This window comes from Aulostomus chinensis, chromosome 4, assembly GCF_037954235.1.
Source record: "Aulostomus chinensis isolate RoL2024-O1b breed Wild chromosome 4, RoL_Achi_v1.0, whole genome shotgun sequence".
NCBI lineage: Eukaryota > Metazoa > Chordata > Actinopteri > Syngnathiformes > Aulostomidae > Aulostomus > Aulostomus chinensis.
The window spans coordinates 7,934,400-7,957,571 of NC_141323.1; the positions used below are offsets into that span (position 1 = coordinate 7,934,400).

A 23,172-nucleotide genomic window follows, 5' to 3' on the forward strand; every position below is an offset into this window, starting at 1 on the left:
ACAACGGATTTTAGAGGCTTGACTCTCTAAACCAATGCCTACAACAAAAATATTCGTTCACGTCATAATATATATCACACACACACACACACACATATATATGTGTGTGTGTAATTGTGAAACAACTGTACGCCAATAAAGTTATTCCTGGTCCTCCGTGTAGGCCCCTACACCAAGCCACTCAGTAGTCCACCCTTAGCCCCATACCCAGTGTAAGCCCACCTATCCAGGTGAAACTATGATGACATCATACCTTGTGGATTTGATCTGAACAGACAAGAGGCTCCGCGGCTCAACACTTTCATGACTTTATTTGTCACAAGTCGTCACCAATTCAGCAACTGTCAGCAAATCTTTCAACAACTATCATGGAGTTGAGGTGGTAAGTCTCAGTTCCCGGATTCTCCCGGTTGCTTCTTCTTGCCCTCTGGCACAGCGCTCAGGACAAAGGGACCTTTAATGTTCAGCCGGTCCCTTTCAGCCTCCACGTCCTCATCATAGGGCTCGTCATCATCTTCGTCCACATCACTGTGGTGGGGTGTGGAGTGGATGGAGGCAGAGGGAGAGGGAGGCACCGAGTAAGGCCGGGGGTACCGGAAACCTTCAGTCTGTGGAGACAAAGGAATCATTTATGTGGTATTAGCAACTGTTCCTTTTTTAGGCCAGTCTTCCTTGTTTCCTCTTTGTCCTCCGTCACATATGTTCTTTACTTCCTGCCTCTTTTTGCTTTTTTCATTTGCCCCTATTTGCCTGGACTCCCTCTGTCTTCCACTCCTAACTGACTAAGGGCCAGATTTACCAGCACAAACACTCTGGTTAAAAAAACCAAAAACAATGTACTGTCAGTTTCAACTACTAGTTAGTGCTAGAGGAGGTGCCTCAGAGAAAGCACGACAGGAAGGAGAGACTTTTCTCCACTCATGTTTTAGCGCCAGCCAAAGCAATGTTCGAACCTGCGTCCACACATTCATATGGAGGGCAGCATCCAGGTGCTGGAAACCTGAGAGCCCCTGAAAAGGTATCATGTCTCTGTGACCATTAGAGAAAAGCATGACTGCTTTGCTTTAATACATTTTGTCATCATTATTCTGACAGTTTGAGAACGAGTTGGACGAGTGAACTGTCTGAAACACTCAAAGGGTTGATCTGCTCCTACAAACCTTCTCTATTCTATCAGACATATAAAAACAGATGCTTAATTGTTGTGGGTTACCGGGGTGATGAGTCCTGACCTGCATGGTGAGCTGTGCGAATAGGCGGCAATTATAAGATGATTTCTGTGCTCAGATCAGTGTTGATTGATGAATGAAGGCCTGCGGCTTGTGTTTCCTTCATTATAGGTCGTCTCTTCAGTTCTTTGAGTTCACCTGATTTATTCTGATTACAATACATGACAGATGTGATGTTGGGGGTGGGAGTGCTGCCAATCAACCAAATGTTAGGCTGTCAATTAAAAGCGATAGAAGAGTATCCAGTCACCTTCATGTTTGACCTGGAACCTGAGAAAAATGACCTTTCACTGAATCATTAGGAGCAACTGTTGATGAGCTGCATGTGCCTTGTTGAGGATGGACACACACACACACACACACACACACACACACACACACACACACACACACACACACACACAAACGGTCCTAGTGATATGTCCGAACACGTAATGATTCTTCTGTTCACTTTCATTCTATCACTTCACTATTCAGGGAAAAACTGACCCTTCTTAGTTCTACTCAAGCTGGCAGCTACTCAGCTTGTGGCATCACCAGTGATTTACAACATACGATCTCCTCCAGCCGTGGAGTCTCACTGTGAATCTTTTGTGTTAAAACAGGTATTAATGCTATAAGTCAAAATAACCAGCTTGAACACAGAGTTGATGAAAAGCACTGCTGAATTTATGCCATGCTTGTCTCTTGTGGTAAACTTTGATGCTGGTTAGGATTTGATTTGATTAGGATCCCCATGAGCTGATGAACTATACATCAGCTATTCTTCCTGGGGTCCACACAAAACATATAACAATAAGAATATACAATCAAAACATAAACAATGACAAAGGAAAAAAACAAAACATTGCCAAAAAAAGATTTACACACAAGAAATATCAAATATTAGACAGCACCCGTAACGTACAGTATACAAAAATGACATAACAAATAATAAAAACTCTCAGACAATAAAAACATACAAGTACCACTACATAATAAAGGAGTAAAAGAGGAGAATTTTATATCTTAGTGAGTTTCTGATCTGCTCACCTTCAGAGGGGCCATGGGGTCCACTTTGAATGTGTTAGGGAACGCTCGACCGAGTGCCAGGAAGCGACTGTGGACGTAGAACTGCCAATGACAAGTCAGTAGATAAACGCATCTTTAGACTTACAAGTGCAATTCAACAACATTTATGAGAGACACACAGCATAGCTGAACTGGTCCTCTGTATTCCCTCACAGTGTTGATGGTAAATGAGGCTCACACATTCTCTTGGTCTGCTATTCTGTGTTTCCACAGATCCACCAGAACCCCAACCGCCGCCTGCATCGCCCCCCCCCTCTTATTTCCTACTGTTACACCAGCCTGCGCTCCCCTTCCATGAACCAGTCTGCCATCCAGTCCCCCATCAAGCTGGCTTGCTCTCCCTGCCTCCCCTTCCATGAACCAGTCTACCATCCTCCCATGAACCAGTCTACCATCCAGTCCCCCATCAAACTGGCTTGCTCTCCCTGCCTCCCCTTCCATGAACCAGTCTACCATCCAGTCCCCCATCAAGCTGGCTTGCTCTCCTTGCCTCCCCTTACATGAACCAGTCTACCATCCTCCCATGAACCAGTCTACCATCCAGTCCCCCGTCAAGCTGGCTTGCTCTCCCTGCCTCCCCTCCCATGAACCAGTCTGCCATCCAGTCCTCCATCAAGCTGGCTTGCTCTCCCTGCCTCCCCTCCCATGAACCAGTCTACCATCCAGTCCCCCATCAAGCTGGCTTGCTCTCCCTGCCTCCCCTCCCATGAACCAGTCTATCATCCAGTCCCCCATCAAGCTGGCTTGCTCTCCCTGCCTCCCCTCCCATGAACCAGTCTACCATCCAGTCCCCCATCAAGCTGGCTTGCTCTCCCTGCCTCCCCTCCCATGAACCAGTCTACCATCCAGTCCCCCATCAAGCTGGCTTACTCTCCCTGCCTCCCTCCCATGAACCAGTCTACCATCCAGTCCCCCACCAAGCTGGCTTGCTCTCCCTGCCTCCCCTCCCATGAACCAGTCCACCATCCAGTCCCCCATCAAGCTGGCTTGCTCTCCCTGCCTCCCCTCCCATGAACCAGTCTACCATCCAGTCCCCCATCAAGCTGGCTTGCTCTCCCTGCCTCCCCTCCCATGAACCAGTCTACCATCCAGTCCCCCATCAAGCTGGCTTGCTCTCCCTGCCTCCCCTCCCATGAACCAGTCTACCATCCAGTCCCCCATCAAGCTGGCTTGCTCTCCCTGCCTCCCCTTCCAGAAGCTTCCTTCTTCAACTGTTATTAACATTTCCGTGTTTCTCACATTCTGCATTGTAAACTGTTTTCTTCTCTGTACCAACATCTCCTGCATGTCTGTCCCTCCTGGTGAGGGATCCTCCTCCCCTCCTCACCCTGAGGTTTCTCCCATTTTTCCCTGTTCAAGGTTTTCTATGGAGTTTCTCCTCAGTCGATGTGAGGGTCTGAGGGCAGAGGATGTTGTTATGATGCCATGAAGCCTGGAGACAAACTGGTGGGGAAAACGGGCTCTACAAATAAAATTGCCTTGCCTTGCCTTGCCTATACTGATGCTGGAGTTTCAGGAGCAGGACCACACCACCTCCCACCAGTTATAAAAAGGCACCTAATCTTTTGCTCTACCCTTCAGAATCCTGAGAGTTACTCGTGATCCCCCTGACCTGCTTCCCATGAATCATGGGGGAAGATGGTGTTGTCCTTCCAAGAAAGATGGCTGCAGAGCCATGACTGTTTTGTGATACATACAACACAAGCTATTTTTTTTAGTTGCCCCTTCCCTCCTCTCGAGCCTTATGCCATAGCACAAGCTTTTATTATTCATCCCGAGTTCTGCATCTCAGCTGTGTGTAAACTGAGTGGACCTGAGTGGGTCCAATCCAGCAATTAAAAGAATTTTCTAAATGACAAATGAGATCTATGCAACCATGAAAGAGTGCCACAGAAACACACCCGTCCCAGGTATCTCCAGTCCAGCAGGTCAGACAGCCTCTCAGCTCTGTTGCGCTGGATGATGCGCTGGCGCCGAGATTGCTGGCAGAAACTAAACATGAACTGAGTCAGCTGATTACAGGACTCCTCAGGTGAGCGGTACCGCCGATCCACAATGTAAATTCCTGTAGAAGCAAGAGAGGAGGCAAAGCAATAGACTGGCTGAAAGACTGTGTGCATGCATGCGTGTGTGCTTGTGTGCGTGTGTGCTTGTGTGCATGTACACACCATAAGCAGCAGGGTCTGAGACATGCTCCTCCATGAAGCAGCCAAATCCCGACAGATTGGTGGTCACACTGGGAATGCCCATCACAGTACACTCACCTGGGGAAGCAGAACGGAGTGCTGTTTACCACTTGTGTGTGTGTATGTGTGTGTGTGTGTGTGTGTGTGTGTGTGTGCATGCTCGTGTGTCTCTGTTAGTGTGTCAGAGCAATGTTCTAGCAGCCATGTAGAAGAGCTACTGTGTCACAGGCTGGATACGGGGGACCTACCAGGTGTGTATCCCCAGGGTTCATAATAGGAGGGGAACACTCCAAGATTACAGCCTCGGACAAAGTCCTCATAGTCCATCGGCAGCAGTGGGCTGGTGGAGGACAAGAACTCAGGGTGGAAGATGACCTGGGAGCAGAACAGACACACACCAGAAGACACATCCGTTTTTGACCTCTCTGACAAGCTTGTGAAGGCAGAAATGTTATTGGTCTTCTGTAAACAAAGTAAACATTTGAAACAATAGAAATGATTTTTTATCTATATGTGTGCACTTTATTATTTGATTATTAATTTAGCACATAGATGTTGTTTTTTTCTGTGTCAAACACAGTTTGTGGCCAATCACATGAGGTATTTTAGTAGTCCAACAGGAAGCGAGCAGGGATGAATTGTTTTTGTAGTCCAAGTTTAAAATATCTATCAGAGAGGACACAGGAAGTTGGGTTGAGGTTTTTCTGTCTTTTTTGAGGGGGTGGGGCATTAGTTTCCCAAACATTTATTCACATTGTGTCTTTAAGTTGTTAATTCACACTTGTTTGCGAATGATTCTTCATGCTTCATGGTGAAGAAGCATTAGATTCAGACTAAGGGCAGCCAAGCTAAATCAGGCGCACAGGAAGAGTGGTCTGCACCTTCACACGGTCATTCCTGGAGTTAAACAGGCCAATCCGTCGCACGTTGGTCAGGATGGGATCTGTGGCATCATCCAACATGTTGTGGGTTGTCACTGGAGGAAGGCTGTGTCTCTGCAATAGGGAGCGTGCATTAAGGAGATGACTTGGGAGATGACATTCAGACAAGTTTAAGACAGAGGCTGTTTGCATCTTCTGGACCCCCAAGCTGGCTCCCAAAAGGACATGGTTCAGCAGTTTAAGGGATTTTGTTCATTAGGCAAACTTACGTCGACAGGCAGCATGGCTAAGGAAGTCATGGGACTGTGTCCCGGACCTAGAGCAAGTAACTGCAGCTCTATTCCTCATAATTCAGCGAAATACCCTTGAAGTCCATCCCGCCATGTTCCCCCTCTTCTCCTGTTCAGGGTGGTGGGGGTGGAGCCTATCCCAGCAACCTTCCCCCTGGACAGGTCACCAGTCCATGGCAGGGCCAACACATAGAGACAGACAACCATTGGCTCAATTTAGAGTCTGGATTAACCTGGTCCCCTCTTGATGTCTTTGGACTGTGGAGGAAGCTGGAGTACCAGAGAGAACCCAGCAGGAACAGGGAGAACATGCAGACTCCACCCAGAAAGACCCCGTGCTGCAGCTGGGGCTCCACCCACAACCTTCTTGCTGGGGGCCACAGGGAGGACCACTGCTCCACCATGTCACCTTCCTGTGAAGTCATAGATCCTATTCCTGCTCCATATGTTGAGACAGAAAGAGCAGTCAGGTCTCTGTCTTCTATTAGTTCCAGAGGGTTCCCACACATGGAAAGTTGTTTACTCATGACCCTCACATGGTCCTAAAAACACAAAAGCTGGATGTGTGGATGTAATGAAGCGTTGAGTCAGTGGTCCGTGACCAGAAACCTTTCAGAGAGGAAGTATTGATCAGTGCAGAAGGCATCCAAATCAACCCCTAATGATATCTGATTATAACAGAAGACATTTGAAAGCTTCCATGGTTTCCTCCTCAGAAAATGATTTCAATGAAGCAGGGGATGCAACAACAAACACAACTTATATCCAACAGATCTGGAGTTCTCGCAGTACTGCAGTAAGCACCCACTGTTCTATTTGATACTATCAGCCACTGTTTTGGCTTACATGAAAGACTGAGTAAACTGGCTAGGTGACAGATGTGGCAGTGAAGGGTCGTCTCCCCACCCAGGTCTGAAATACTACTCCGTGGGAGACCACCAGTACTTACTGGGGGTGACTACCCCTCCCTCAACTATCCTGTAACAGAGTCCGGCACCACTTCTGATCATAATCTTGTGATCCAGGAATGGATGCTTCTTTGCCAGTGAGGACAGAAGTGGTGGGCTGACCTGAGACCCTCACAAGAGAAATGAGGCATTGATGAAAAATGAAGAGAAAAATTCATAAAACAACAGCAATTTCTTCCAATCACTGGTCAGAGGAGTGTCCACTCCATCATTCCCTCCACGCTCATAGTCGATCCCCTTCACTCATAATATTGGCATCGGCATAAATTCAGTTAATTGAGAAAAATGTTTTATAGACGTTTTGCTTGTAACACTGCTGTGACATATATCACCTGGACATAGACTATTGACTAGCAGCCGGCTGCTTGGCTAGTGGAAGGTCATTAAGCCATGCTTGGCTCTGTTCATTCAGGCTTGGGCTGGGATGTCCATTCATAGATTCTGGCTCTGTCTGATCAGTCCCCCTGCTGCAGATACATCTCCCCTCCTATGCTACAGGATAAAAGAGGCACAGGGAATGCTATAGAGTCTAATATGATGATTATTATTATCCATTCATCCATCCATGTTCTCCCTCTTCTCCTGTTCAGGGTGGTGGGGGTGGAGCCTATCCTAGCAGCCTTCCCCCTGGACAGGTCACCAGTCCATGGCAGGGCCAACACATAGAGACAGACAACCATTGGCTCTCCCAGCCACGCCTACGGTCAATTTAGAGTCTGGATTAACCTGGTCCCTCTTGATGTCTTTGGACTGTGGAGGAAGCTGGAGTACCAGAGAGAACCCAGCAGGAACAGGGAGAACATGGAGACTCACCCAGAAAGACCCCGTGCTGCAGCCGGGGCTCCACCCACAACCTTCTTGCTGGGGGGCCATAGGGAGGACCACTGCTCCACCGGGCTGCCCCTGATCATTATTATTATTATCATTACAGCATTTACCTGTCCAGGGTGAACCCCGCCTCTCGCCCGTAGATGCTGGGATAGGCTCCAGCCCCCCCCCCCCCCGCGACCCTTACTAGTAGGAATAAGCGGAAGATGACGATGGATTACTGCAATTGCTTGGAAATCATTGTCTTCAATGATGTCCCCCTGACAGAGAGTGAGTATTTATTCGTTGGTTCAAAGGATTCTGTCCGTTCCAGCGATGTATTATGGGATGCCTTTTTGGGGACATGTGGTTGAACTTCCTATTTGAAAGTTATCATCCATTGTGGCAGGAATGACATCTGACTGCACCATTCGGAGGTCACCAAAATTAATGCGGAGTCGGTGTGCACTTTTGCGAAGACAATGTCTGACTCTGTAGTTTCCACTGGTCCCTACTTGATTTGATCAGTCAGGATATGTTTAGCCCCATTTCATCATTTAACCGCTAGTTGTGTATAAATGAAGATTGATTGATTGATTTGAGTACAGGAGGAATGATATAGACAAAGTTACATTTGTTATTTATATTTCTAAATAGGATTTCCTTGGTGCACAACAGGCCTTCATTAATAACTGTTTGTTTATTCCAGAAATATCTGGCTCGACTGTATAAATTATTTGGAAGTAAATATATTCTCAACTCTTCATCATCTCAGAGACAAAGTCTCTAAGATTTAAACCTTAGCATTGATAGACCAATGGACATTGACTGTCCTACTGGGAGAGCAACTTGAGCTTCAGAGACTTCAGCAGGGGCACTTTGACACTAACATTTTACATCCTGAACCACCCCCCCCCCCCCAGGTTATGACATAATTATGGTTGTAGATATCCGAGGAGGATTGCATCGTCTCAGAGGGTAGGAAGAATGATCATCCTGCCCATCTGTGGCTAACCCCGTGTTCATTCCCGACCCACTCTGTCTGGGGGTCAAAGTGCCCCTGCTGAAGACACTGAAGCTCGAGTTGCCAATGATAATTTTTAAAGCTTTGTTGAAGCTTTTGGTACTTGAGTGGCATAGATGGCTCTCTTCATAATGGTGAAGTCATCTCGGTCCAGGATGGTGCTCATGTCAGGGATCTGCCCTCTGAGGACAACAACAACAAGCCTCAACAAATCAATTCATCTTGGAGAGCTGGAGTCCATGGAGCTGTACTTACTTCAGCAGAGAATCATACAGCCTCTCCCCAAACTTTTCCTTCACGCAGTGAGCCGTATCCCTGAGAAATTAAAAAAAAATGCAATAATCATGTGATATCACTGCATCCTCTCACACGTTTGCCAAATCTGTCCCATTGTCTCTAATAAAATAGCTCTGGAACACACAAACATCCACTGGGACTGAAATAAAAAGGTTTTGGGGGCCAAAGTCAAAGTTGCTATGACAAATATACACATCAGGGAAGCATGCAAATGAAAGGTGATATTTGTAGTTTACTGATGAAACTCACTCAGAAGTAGTATTTAAGCAGCACAGAGAAGGAAGGTGGGCCCAAAAGCAAGAAGTGATCAACCCCAACACAAGAGTGAGAAGAGAAAATAATAAACCAACAACTGAACTAATGACACAACAAGGGGCAGGTGATCCAACAGAAGGCGCTGATTGAAGGAGAAAATAGGGACATGGTTGATGAGAACTGATGAGTTCACAAGACACATGTCCAATCTCAATCTTCCTCCACAAACTCACAGACTCTAATGTCTTTGAGTCCTGTAGTTGAATGGACTCTGTGTGGTTCAGGAAGAAGGTTTGCAAAGTAGAATTTTGCATTTGTTCTGAATGTCTAATTTGTCGGTGACTGCATTGTTTCATACATCCATGTCATACTATAACTGCAGTTTCACATATGCTACTGATGTGTGAAAGCTATGAACAGATCGAGTCTGGTGTGATGACAGCACTGAGGAGAGGGCCCCTGCTAGCCAGGCACATGCTAGCAGTCAAGTATTAACGTATGTGATAGAGAGGCATATTTTACGCTGAGCCCATCACAACTCCATGGTGATCTTTTTTCTATGCATCTGTTTGAGCCTATTTGTCTTATTGAAATACAGTTAGTAATCTTATATAAACCACCTTCATAAAATATTTTAAAAAGGGAAAATTATTGTGGCATATCAAATTTTCTTTGTCAAAGTCAAATAAATAAAGACTTTATAACCATTTGATTCTAAAAGAACTGCCAAGTATTGTTCCTGAATGTTAGGGGCAGTGTTATTCAGCTGACAGGATGTAGCTGCTCAGTAGGCTAATTACTCCACTGCTGGTACGATGCCATTTAGTGTCCACACAAAGTGGTCCTACGTGTGTGGTGACCAACTCATCTGATAGAAGTTCAGAGGTCATTCTCCAATATAGATACTTTTTTTTTTTAACAGACGTCTTCTATTACCATCTGCCTCCAGAACACACTCTGGCATGCACACTGCTGCATTGAGTGGAAAGACCTGCCAGCTGCTGTCAACATCAATACAACGCAGGGTTGTCTTTCTATGTGCACTGAGGTAAGGGTTAGGGTTGGAGAGACTCACTCAGCAAGACAGCAAGCTAGGGTTAAAGAGAGAGACACTTGGCTATTCAGCGACACAACAAGTTAGGGTTACAATTGAGCGAGAGGCACTCAGCTACTTATTTAGTTAGGATCAGAGATGGACTGAGAAGCACTCAGCTACTTAGCAAATTAAGGATAGGATTGAAGAGAGAAGCACTCTGCTACTCAGGTAGTTAGGGTTAGAGTTGGAGAGAGAACCATTCAGCGACATAGCTGGTTAGGGTTGGGGTTGGAAAAAGAAGCACTCAGCTACTCAGCAACACACCTAGTTAGGATTAGGGTGAGAATCAGTCAGGACACAGCTAGTTAGGGTTTAGGGTTTAGGGTTGGTGTTATTCCTGTGGTTAAACCTCTGCAAAATCTCACATCTTCTGATGCACAAAATTTTAACACTGATTTCTTATAATATGTTTTTGGATCAGAACATCAGTCACATGCTTAATATTAGATTGACTTATAAATAGTGAATTGTAACATTTCATACCACACACAAATGCGCACAAACACACATTCTTGGTTGAGGCTGCCATTCACTTATCAGGAGAAGTAATCATTTCCGCCTCTTGCCCATAGGAGTAGTCAGTAGCCCCAGGAATTGATTGGGCCTCCTAATGTGCCTTTATAGTTCCAGTAATGTTGAGTTGTGATTGATACTGTCACTAAAGAAAGATCATTAATGAGCTTGTTGGCTGCAGTTGCATTGACCTGGACTGCGGCATGTTGACAGGAGTTTCTAATACTTTGGCCAGCATATTTACATCCATGTCAGACTTAGTCAGAATGTACATTTTTCTCATCTCCAGTACAGCAACAATAACCCAGAGCTGAGACCTATATGACACAGTCAACAATGGAAGCACTGAAAAGCAGGGGTGTGTCAATGATGGTTTACATCTTCCTACTCCCTAAATAAACAAGAACATGGTGAAGAAGCTTACCAGAGCTGTTTGCGTATTGCCTGCCCCTTCAGTGACTCCACATTGAAGTTGTTGGTTTTAGCTGGCATGATGAAGAAAACTACCACTGTCACATCACTTCTGTGGACCTGTGAAGAGGTCAAGGATAGAAATGGGTGCTAGGAAGAAAAGCAAAACTAGTGATTGACCCAGGCTGAGTAGGATCCCCACAATATACCCTACATAGTTATCATTTAAGTTTCTTTTGTTCTCTGGACTTACAATACATTTAGTACTATTGAATGTAGAGGACCTTACCTGCAGCAGATAGTTCAGTCTGGATAGTGATTCAAGGAAAATATCAGCCCCTTTGTTGGAGAACTCATAACGTCCAGCAATGAAGAAGAAAAGAGTTTTGTCCAGGTTGAAGTCCAAATGTCTGTGTCAGGAACAAGATCAGGTTTAAGGTGAAAAAGTTTGTTTCAGACATTAAGGGAATATGCTACTTTAGTTAGGAAAGCCCTTTGATGGGTTTTGTCTTGATGACAAAGCTAGGTCAAATTAAACCCCACCCATAGAAATGTCCTCTGATGAACTCCTGGATTCGAGCCTTGCTTGTGGAGTGCAGGTTCTGAAACTCATGCATGGCTGAGAACTTCTTGACATTCAGGCCGTTTGGAGTCACCACATCTGTGCCACCAAAACAACAAAAGTAGAATTGTAGTGAAATTTTTGGTAGGTTCTCCTGGTGATGCACAAGGTGAGAGGAAAGAATAATCTTCTGGACCTGGTGCACCTGATGGGAGGGGGAGGGCGGCTCACCTGGTGTCCTGTGCAGCATGTGGCTGGCCTCAACGGCAGTGATCTGGGAGACTGTGGTAAAGACATGAGCGCAATGGACTGCTGCTCTCTCCAGGCAGTAGCGATGATAGATCTGTCTCTCACCTGCCTCCTTGTCAATATTGAACTACAACACACACACACATGGTTATGTTTCTTATGTTTCCATTACTTTAGAGGACATTACACTGACTTACATTCATCAACTGGAGACTTACTCAAACCCCATTCATAACAACTACATAACCCTAACTTTAACCTAACCTGACTTTAGCTTAACCCTTGAGTGAAGTCTTCAACCTTAAATTGAATGATTTACATTTAATTCAACATTCAATACCCTATCAGGAGAGTGGGCCCCCATAATGTGAGTGAGCAAACAGATATCTGCTTCAATAGTAGCCCAGAAAAGGAGCCCAGTAAAGACCTTGTTCTGTTTCGGTGTTACTAAAGTTGCTCCTGATCATGCTTCTATGTCTTTTTCTGCCAGGTTTATTGCTGGGTGCCCTTGCGTATTGTGTAGACCCTGTCGCAATGAAGATGGCTGGCTATTGTGGCTACAGCAACAATGGACATCCTTGCTATAGTTATAAAGACACATGAAGGTTGCAGAGGAAGAATTAAGCGATGAGGGAAGACAGTTGGTCCAAACTGATGGAGAGGAGGGACCTCCCTTCTATCTTCCCTATTATTCATATAATGTGAGACTGCTGGATGATTGACAAGGAATCAAACACAATACTTCAGGATACTCAGTTATTATCATTGACAGCCTTCAGAAGGTTTCAGAAATCAAATAAGAGCTATCCTGCAGCCTGTAGTCACATGACCTCGAAGGAAGGTTTTGACAGCCAGTGCAATAATCCTTCAGCCATTGTCTTCACTATGGAGATGGTTTGGTTAAACTGATAATCCTATATTCTGAATTCTTGAAAGACTCCAGGCTCAACAAACAAATGTCAGGTTTGTAGCTAGTTGATCAAAGTGCAGTGCTGGGAGTTTCTCATGGACGGTTGCACTTTCAAGATGAATTGGCACAATGTGACAAACAGCGGCAACCAGCACAGTGGTGACACAAGCTGTGCTCCACACAACCACACACTGGGGCCAGTTTAGTCAGACTAACAGTGGAGCCAGTAGTGGAGCGGCCAACATCCACTAACATTCTCTGTGAGGACAGAAACCAACCAGATGTTTTTAATAATGCCAGAATTTTACATGGAACAGTTTCATTAGTTTTATGAGCTAGCCATGGCTGACTGCCTGATACTTTCAATCACACATAGTCATACACACATTCCTTCAGCACTGCACAGAATGCACAGTCTCTGAGGTAGCTGGGGAGCAAACTGGTAACCCTCCAATTATGAAACCTCTACCTCCCATCCCATGCCCCCCCCCCCCCCCCCCAATCTGTGCTGCGAGAGTCAGTTTGGTGACTGAAATAAAATTCTGTGTTAAACTGAGGGAGTCAACAGATTAATGTCATGGCATTCCATGGGCTCTTCAGCCTAGTCTCAGCAGCAGGGCTGAAAATGCATATTAATATGATTCCATCAATAGAACACAGGAAGTTCCTCAGGACCTAAGGCCTACGAACACCTTAGCTGTCAATTATCCACAGAGACAGAGTGACCTTTAGCTCTATGCTGACCTTTAGAAATACAACTACAGACTCCCACAGACCCTAAACACACCACTCATTAATTTTTGTGTGTGTGTGTGTGTGTGTGTGTATGTTTGTGTGTGTGCCTGCACACACACACTCTACTGTGATTAACTGTTACCAAGGAAACAGGTTCCCCAGCCTCAAATGAGTCGCAATGAGAAAAGAACAGCTCTGAAAGTACAACTGCACTTTTGAAGAATTTTGATTCTACTCATTTTTGGCAACTTCTTTTCTCCATGTAGCCTTGAACACAGTTGAATGATACCACAGTGAGTACTGAGCAAAAGAATGGCTATTGTAACTCGAACTGATTGAAGGAGCTGGAAGGACAATGGCCTGACATTAGGTTAGTGGGGAACTAATCAGCACCTGAAACTTCCATCCATCCATTCATTGTCTTCCGCTTATTCCTATTAAGGGTCACGGGGGCTGGAGCCTCTCCCAGCGGCTACGGGCGAGAGGCGGGGTTCACCCTGGACAGGTCGCCAGTCCATCGCAGGGCCAACACATATAGACAGACAACCATTCACATTCACATTCATAGCTACAGTCAATTTAGAGAATCCAATCAGCCTGCCACTGCACCGCTGTGCAGCCCACACCTGAAAATGTTTGGTTTAAAACACTTGGGCACATTCCAAACTTGAATAATTCCTCTTCAAACTAGTAATCTGCAAAGTGCTGTTCTCTGACCTTGTCCAGGTTGTTGTAGAAGTCCACACTCCCAGCACAAAGGTATCTTCCCAGCAAAGTGGCATGTGTAGTGAAGACTGTTGCCATGGGGATCTTGCGGGAGCGGGAAAGAATAAGCCCTGGACCTGCCTGCCACTCGTGGAAATGACAGATAACATTTGGCTTGTCTCCCAGCTGCTCCGTTAACTGCAGAACCAAACAGATGCATATCAATGTGATGAGGGCCAAAGCTGCTTAACTATGAGTGAACACAAACTGGCATGTCATCACATAATGTTGCTGTAATTCACATTGATTCATATTACAATATGAATACTGTATATGAACATATTTGTGAGTTTTGTGTTTATAGATGGCCCCCAAGTGGCAACACATCTACAGCAGCTCCAGTTTCAGGACCCAGTTTTCATGACAGCGCCATGCACCACAGCTGTAAACTACTGACAAGTTTTGTCCACCCAAAATTACTTTGTCCATCCATGTTCATACCAACTGGAAATGACATTACAGTAATTTCAATTTGAAAGGTTAACATTTTGCAGTGTGGTTCTGACACTGCGGCCTATGTTCCCATCACTCTGACCTTATTGTCCAACCCATTACATTTGATTGCTGTAAAAAGGATGACAATGCAATAAGAAGAGGTTGCATGATCCCTGCAAATCCACAGACACTGAGGAGGTGAGACAGGTTTTCAGTCAATCGAGAACCCTTATGTTGCACAGCCAATAACTAAGGAAATACCAGCTGACCTCTTTGAAGAACCAGGCGACGAGAGAGCCCAAGATGAGCGAGTCATTGGCTTCACGGTCATGGTAGGGCAGGCCAATGTTGCAGGTGTGCCACAGTTCTCCTTTCCAGTGGTCCAGGTTCCAGGCTGCTGAACCGATGTCAAACAGGATCACGTAGGGACTGCCCTCGATCAGCCAGCGGCCAAAATGAACCTGCAGCATCAAAATCCACCAGTGCCTTGCTTCATGATACAAAGATCATTGATCCGCGAGGGGGAGGTGACAACACCAATTTCAGCACTGAAAGAACATTTGCCTCACAGAGCTCCTGCTGTGGTCTAACCCTTCTTCCGCACAAAACTTTCTTTTAAAATCAGCATTCTGTGGTGACAGTATTATGGTACTAGCACTTTGGAGACATAGTTTCACCTCTGGAGACAGAGAGAAAATTTGAAATCAATAGTTAACATATAAACATGGAGTAATTGAGATGAAATGGATATATATTTAACCCTTCCAAACAAAGGTAACACACCAATATCAATCAAACAAATGTGAGGAGGGCAGGCCATTTCCATGGAGATATGACATCACAGGCCAGTCTCACTGCAGTTACTGGAACAGTCACAAATGCAGTGGTCTAGTACATGAACACAAGTTTTTGTCATGATGCTCCAAGTTGGGGTGAAACTGGGAGAATGGTGTTCCAGTCCCATTTATCACACTGTCACACAACTGTAACCCCTGCCAGATGTTATTGACACATCATAAAATGGTGTTTTCCAATTGTGAATGTCATTTTAAGTGTCTCTTATTTGCTAATGACAGGAAGGCTCCATTGTATAATTTATGCATTATTATTTCGTGACAGGAGTCTGATTTGAGGCAGTTTTGCTCTAGAAGGTGTCCCTCCCTTCACACAGTGTGTCTTTGACATGGAGCTTAGCCCTTCACATCCATCTTAGGGGAACTAACCTGCCATATCATAGCATCATTCTAAGGGTTCTGCTGGCTGAAACACATCATTAGACCAGACATTGAAGGGGAAACTTACTGCTCCTGGACCACATGAGGATTTAATGTAGGAGCACCATCTAGTGGCCAAAGAATGATCTTACATCAGTCCAGTCACAGTAGCAGTGTGTATTTGGAGGATCAAATGTTTCAATCTGCTTGCAGAAATATTTACCTCCAGGTTGTTCATGCAGGTGGCCCGGTGGAGCAGTGGTCCTCACTGTGGCCCCCCAGCAAGAAGGTTGTGGGTGGAGCCCCGGCTGCAGCACGGGGTCTTTCTGGGTGAGTCTCCATGTTCTCCCTGTTCCTGCTGGGTTCTCTCTGGTACTCCAGCTTCCTCCACAGTCCAAAGACATCAAGAGGGACCAGGTTAATCCAGACTCTAAATTGACCGTAGGCGTGGCTGGGAGAGCCAATGGTTGTCTGTCTCTATGTGTTGGCCCTGCCATGGACTGGTGACCTGTCCAGGGGGAAGGCTGCTGGGATAGGCTCCACCCCCACCACCCTGAACAGGAGAAGAGGGAGAATATGGAGGGATGGATGGATGGATGGATGATGGGTGGATGGATGGATGATGGGTGGATGGATGGATGATGGGTGGATGGATGGATGGTTTTCATGCATTTTTGTGTCTGCAAGATTGAATTAAAGCTAATGCAGAGTTACTTTTTGGATGAAAGCGCCCCCAGCTAACTTCTTAATGCGAAAAATATTGCTATCATCAGAATACTAGTAGTATACTTTGAAGTGTACTGTCTGTACTTCTGCAAACTTATTTGATTCATTGATGTTAAGGTTATAAAGGTCTATTTTAACTGCAAATCAATTTGTTAGTAGACAACTAGTTGACATGCAGCTTCTACTTATAAAAGAATACTTTTATAGTTCCAATCAACATTTTTAGATTATAGCTATGAATATCAATATAAAGATTTGTGTCAACTTTGTTGCTCTCTCTTTTTTTAAGTGGTTAAATTGTGTTTGACAGGAAAAGTGGGACAGAGAAAACAGTACACAAAAGAAATAAAGGTCAATTGTGCATGAGTCCATTTTTGACAAGGGTTTGTGTTACCTACTGGAGATCCTCTTGCCTCCAGCAAGCACTGGACCAAAACCATCTGTATGTGTCTTTCATGATTGTTGTGTAGTTGTTTTGGATGACTGGTGACAGTAGGTGGGAAGTTCAAGAAGAGTTAGCTGATGGATGACACTTTATGCCTGTTTGCCTCAGCAGCAGCCACCACCACGCTCAGGCAACAACCATCAATTTTAGGATTAGGGCTTGGTTTTGGCTGTCCACATGAATGCAAAGCAATGGAATGTCCTAATAAGCATCGCTGTGGAAACCTCTGTGTGTGTGTATGTGTGTGTGTGTGTGTGTATGTGTGTGTAGTAATGTATTTACCTTAACATTATAGAAAGCAAATCATATCAATGCAAAGCCAGCAATCAATGGCCCCAGCTGAGGATGTCATCTTTCTCCCATTCCAGACCACCGTCATCCCCAAAACCATCCCTCCATCCATCATCCATCCATCCCTCCATGTTCTCCCTCTCCTCCTGTTGAGGGTGGTGGGGGTGGAGCCTATCCCAGCAGCCTTCCCCCTGGACAGGTCACCAGTCCATGGCAGGGCCAACACATACAGACAGACACCCATTGGCTCTCCCAGCCACGCCTACGGTCAATTTAGAGTCTGGATTAACCTGGTCCCTCTTGATGTCTTTGGACTGTGGAGGAAGCTGGAGTACCAGAGAGAACCCAGCAGGAACAGGGAGAACATGGAGACTCACCCAGAAAGACCCCGTGCTGCAGCCGGGACTCCACCCACAACCTTCTTGATGGGGGGCCACAGTGACGACCACTGCTCCACAGTGCTGCCCCCCAAAAACCCTTTCACTTAATTAAATTAATTTAATCTTAAATTTCCTCAGGTTAACCCATTGTTGAATGATAAAGCATCACTGTATGGAAATTAAATTCATCTTAAATGTGACCCAATTTTTTAGTCATCAGACTCGTTTCACATCAGTCAAATAATCTCTATTGACAACAAATTATTTTTCTTCCTCACATCATTCTACCATCCCCAAGTGCCTATCTGCCCAAGTCCTTATCTCACCAAGTACTCCTCTGCACAAGGATACACGTCCTCCATAATGCTGATAATAAAAAAATAACCAAACCCACAACCAAAGATCCCATCATTTAGAACAGGTTTGGGAAGTTGACAGAAGTGATCAGTAGGGATCAGAGGTAATCAGAATCAGAATCAGAATCAGAACCAGAATCAGAATCCCTTATTCCTCCCCAGGGGAAATTCTGTTCCCAACAGCGCTCCTGTCAACAACAACAAACAGTGAATGAAGAGAGAACCAGGCTCAGTTCATCGTGACAGACAAAACGATTCACAAAGAGCAAAACTAAGAACAATCAGAGCTGACATGAATGGAGACAGAACAGTGGGTGTGGATGGTCGACAGTCCAATCACTGACAAGTGTTGTACAGTTTTATTGCCACTGGGAGAAAGGACCTCTGTGGCACTCAGTTTTTGAGGTGGGGGGGTCTGAGTCTGTTGGTCTGTGTATTCCTGTGTTGGACCAGGAGCTGATGGAGGGGTGGGTGATGTTGTCCAGGATGCTCCGTAGTTTCAGAAGCATCCTTCTCTCCATCACTGTCTCTAAGGAGTCTAGTTTCAGTAGTCCAGTAATCAGTAGTGATCAGTAATGGTCAGAAATAATCAGACGTGACCAGTGGCCAGAAATGATCAGTAATCATCAGAAATGATCACTAAATGCCAGAAGTGAAAAACACTTATCAGAAATAATCAAGAGTGATCAGTAGTGGAAACATTGCAGAGTTGTTGTGATCTTGTCACCCTTACACACTCAATCATGAATAACACGCTCTACTACAATCAAGCAATGTCGTCAGCCCCAGGTAAGTGTACATGTATACATGCTAAACAAGCTACTCTCCCACCTGACAGCCGCTGTGGATGAGGGCATCCATGGCCTTCTTGATGGTGGCGTTGGGGGGCTCACAGCCCTCCACCTGGGTTTTGAAGTTGTGTTCGAAATACGGCCCCATCATGAAGTAGTTGTCCCCCCACTCATCCACCGTGATCTTGGCCTTAGTTTGAATCACTGTGTAGATCCCTCCGACTGCAGGAACACACACACACACACACACACACACACACACACACACACACACACACTTACTTTAGCATGGCAGTGTTTTATCCTCTAATTTTACAGGTGTGGGAGACTACAATTTTCAGGAACAAATTATTTAAAAACTAATACACCCTAAGATTGTGAAATCATTATTTAAAAAATGTCATCAGTTCAAAAATGTTGCTAATATCTAGATTCCAACTGGTTGAGACTCTCTTAGCCAGCAGCGAGAGCAGGCTGGTATCAGGTGTGTCACCGACCAGGAGCTCAGGAGCTGCAGGTGCAGATTAACCAGAGAAACATGGGGCTTTGCTCTGTTATTGTCCTAAATACTGTCAGACCAACAAAGCAGCAAGACAAGGGTCAATACTTGTTCAGCAGCTCTACGGTGGTCCGAGCTGGAGGACCAGAGGGGCTGAACAGCCATGCTGAGGGGGCCACTTCCTGATGGAGCTAGGCTAACGGTTGCTAATGAGCAATAACAATAGCAAGTTAGCAACTTTAGCTCCCGACAGGTTCATGTTGTGATTGTCAGTGTGTAACATCATCACCAAGGTGATGAGATAGACGACATAGCTTGTCTGTCTTATTCCTGCTATTCCACCTCCAAACACATGTGGGTAGTTGAGTCAATTTGGTAACCAGGAGACCAGATAAGTGCAGCAGGAGGGAGGGAGACACCTTCTGGCCAGGAGGTGTAATTAATTGTTTGATTGTGAAAAAATATGAAATAATTAGTCAAGCAGACTCATCCCCAGAACTTGTAGAGGCTGGGGATGAGTGGCTGTGTGATCGGAGCGACTCGCTCTCCTGATGCGCTCAGCCATGATGACTGCACCTGTTGATCCTGTTAAATGGACAAGATGTGAGTTTAAAGGTGACTTTAGTTTTATATTGCACCAATGAAAAATGATAATCATATCAGAGACAGCCGGGTGGTTAATCTGAAGCCTCCAACTAAATGATACATTATATACTATATATAAATATAAACAAAAAATGATATTCATTTGGTTAAAAATAATTGTGTGTGTTGTTTTAAAACATGTTCCTCACTCTTTATACGCTTGATGTCACACTTTTATTGACAGTCTAAGAGTAAATGGATGAAGGTTACAGAGGTCACAAGGTCGTTGGCCTGCTGCAGTCACCTGATGATCTGTCAACATTTAGTTAAAGTGTTTCAATCTAAAGAACAAGAACACTACACAAACAAACACACACATGCTTACACACACACAAGCACTCACAGATGCACATACATGCACACACACACTAACACAGATGCACATACATGCACACACACACACACACACACACACACACAGTAACACAGATGCACATACATGCACACACACACTAACACAGATGCACATTCATGCACACACACACTAACACAGATGCAAATTCACGCACACACACACTAACACAGATGCACATACATGCACACACACACTAACACAAGGCCATCAGCACACAATCAAAACACCACCAGCATGCTATCACCATGCCTCCAGCAGCTATCGCCACGCCTCCAGCAGCTAACACCACGCCTCCAGCAGGCTATCACCACACCATCAGCAGCTATCACCACACCACCAGCAGCTAACGCCACGCCTCCAGCAGGCTATCACCACACCATCAGCAGCTATCACCACACCACCAGCAGGCTATCACCACACCACCAGCAGGCTATCACCACGCCACCAGCAGCTATCACCACACCATCAGCAGCTATCACCACACCACCAGCAGGCTATCACCACACCATCAGCAGCTATCACCACACCATCAGCAGCTAACGCCACGCCTCCAGCAGCTATCGCCACGCCTCCAGCAGGCTATCACCACGCCTCCAGCAGCTATCACCACACCACCAGCAGCTATCACCACACCATCAGCAGCTATCACCACACCACCAGCAGCTAACGCCACGCCTCCAGCAGCTATCGCCATGCCTCCAGCAGGCTATCACCACACCACCAGCAGGCTATCACCCCACCACCAGCAGCTATCACCACACCACCAGCAGGCTATCACCACACCACCAGCAGGCTATCACCACGACTCCAGCAGTCTATCACCACGCCACCAGCAGCTATCACCACGACTCCAGCAGGCTATCACCACGACTCCAGCAGGCTGTCACCACACCACCAGCAGGCTATCACCACACCACCAGCAGCTATCACCACACCACCAGCAGGCTATCTCCACGCCACCAGCAGGCTATCACCATGCCACCAGCAAGCCACTTGCATGCCACCTGTTTGATATCCAACAGTTTTTCGTAGCCATCAAAGAGGAGGACCAAAATTCTACAGCCATTACTGAATCCTACCAAAGGAAAGAGAGGGAAGGAAAGAGGGAGGAAAGGGGAGAGGGAGGAGGATAGGGAAGGAGAGAAGGAGGCATAAAAGGAGGGAGCCTGAAGAAGAGGGAAGGAGAGAGGAAGGGAGGGAGGGAAGGAAGAAGACAGAGGTGAGGGCAGGAAGCGTGGTGATAGCATGCTGGGTAGAGGGGAAGGAGAGAGAGGGAAGGAGAGGGTGAGGGAGGGGAAGGAGAGACAAAGAGAGTGGGGGGAGGAGGGAGAGGAAGAGGGAGAGAGAGAGAGGGAAGGACGGAGGGGTGGGAGCTCTTATCTGCAGATTAAAGTTTAACAGACTGTTTCTCTTCCTCCCGGCAATATTTGCTGTCTGAGGTAGAAAATCGGACGATACTTCAAAACCGAAAACTCTCATATTTATGTATAATTTCAGTCTTTCAGCTGATTAAATGTTTCGGGCACTTCAGCTGCACTTCAACTTCAAGGATGAAATATTTTCTTTTATTTATTTACAGTAATGCTGACTGCAGGCTGCAGGTTCTGAAGATGACCAGATGCTGTATTCCAGCACCTGGACCAGGTCAAAGATGGCTGACAGCCTGTTGTCAATTTCGTTGTCTTCCCATTGGTCTTCTTCTGGCTCTTGTGTGAACTTTTACACAAATACATTTTAAATACTGCCTGTTGTAGCTCTTGTGATCTGACCTTTATTGGTGACCTCCCAGGCCACCTCAAAGAGCAGCAGGTCTTCCACAGGCAGCTCCTCCTCCTCCCACGCTGGCAGCACCCCGCTTAAGGATGTCATAGACAAGGAACGTGACAGTGGCATCTTGGAAGGTCTGGAGGTTCGACACACGACTGGTAGCTGACGACTATGTGTGTGTGTGTGTTTGGGGGGGGGGGGGGGGGGGGCTGGGTGCCTGGGTCCAGACAAATGGACTGATGAGGGCAAAGAACTTCCACCCCGCCTACTGAGGCCTGCCTTCAACCAGGACACACATTCATACACGCACACTCTCACACACACATGCGCACTGACACACACATGCAGTCTCACACACAGACGTATGCTCGTACATATACGCGTGCACACACACACGTATAACACACACTCAAATGCGCTAAAATATACACATATGAAAACACACACACTAAAGCACACACTAACACACACATTCAGAGGTGAGTACACATGACAAAATCAGGGCTTGTACTTAATTAATTCAGTGAATTAATTGAATGATTTATTATACTTTTATTTTTAATTTATTTTTTAATTTATTTTATTTGTTAATCAAATTAGAAACACTGAGACTGAATATTACAAGATGTACACGTGCTTGGTCATGATTACCATGGTAGCTTGTGATAAAATGAACCAATCTGTGCTTTAATCTGTTTTTCAAATTTAGTCTTGTCTGATGAACCTTGTTTTTGTTTTGTTTAATAATTGACGTTTAATCAGGTTCAGGGATTTTTTTTTTTACATTCAATCTTTAATCTAGTTAAAATATCATTAGTATCCAACTAGCAGGAATTAAACCCTCCTCAAAAAACAAGCCTGGATCCAGAAGTTCTACCAACTACAGACCAACATCACATCTTCCTTTTCTCTCCAAGGTTCTGGAGAAAGCAGCTGCTAAACAGCTCTGTGACTTCTCCTCAGCAACAGCTGATTGGAGGATTCAGTCAGGTTCCAGGTTCATCCTAGCACAGAAACAG

General features: G+C 45.6%; 1 protein-coding gene across 1 annotated transcript; it reads right to left on the reverse strand.

Moving 5' to 3' along the window:
* Positions 1–290: 290 nt before the first annotated feature.
* gys2 (glycogen synthase 2) lies at positions 291–22,336 on the reverse strand. The gene is made up of 16 exons (XM_086202406.1): positions 22,156–22,336; positions 18,928–19,109; positions 14,954–15,145; positions 14,202–14,387; positions 11,822–11,966; positions 11,572–11,689; positions 11,318–11,438; positions 11,042–11,148; positions 8,712–8,771; positions 8,560–8,638; positions 5,368–5,481; positions 4,735–4,861; positions 4,469–4,564; positions 4,202–4,365; positions 2,262–2,342; positions 291–608 (listed from the first exon to the last, which is right to left on the reverse strand). Exons 1-16 carry the CDS (start codon positions 22,277–22,279, stop codon positions 390–392), a joined length of 2,115 nt encoding a protein of 704 aa, XP_086058532.1. The 5' UTR covers positions 22,280–22,336; the 3' UTR covers positions 291–389.
* Positions 22,337–23,172: the final 836 nt, after the last annotated feature.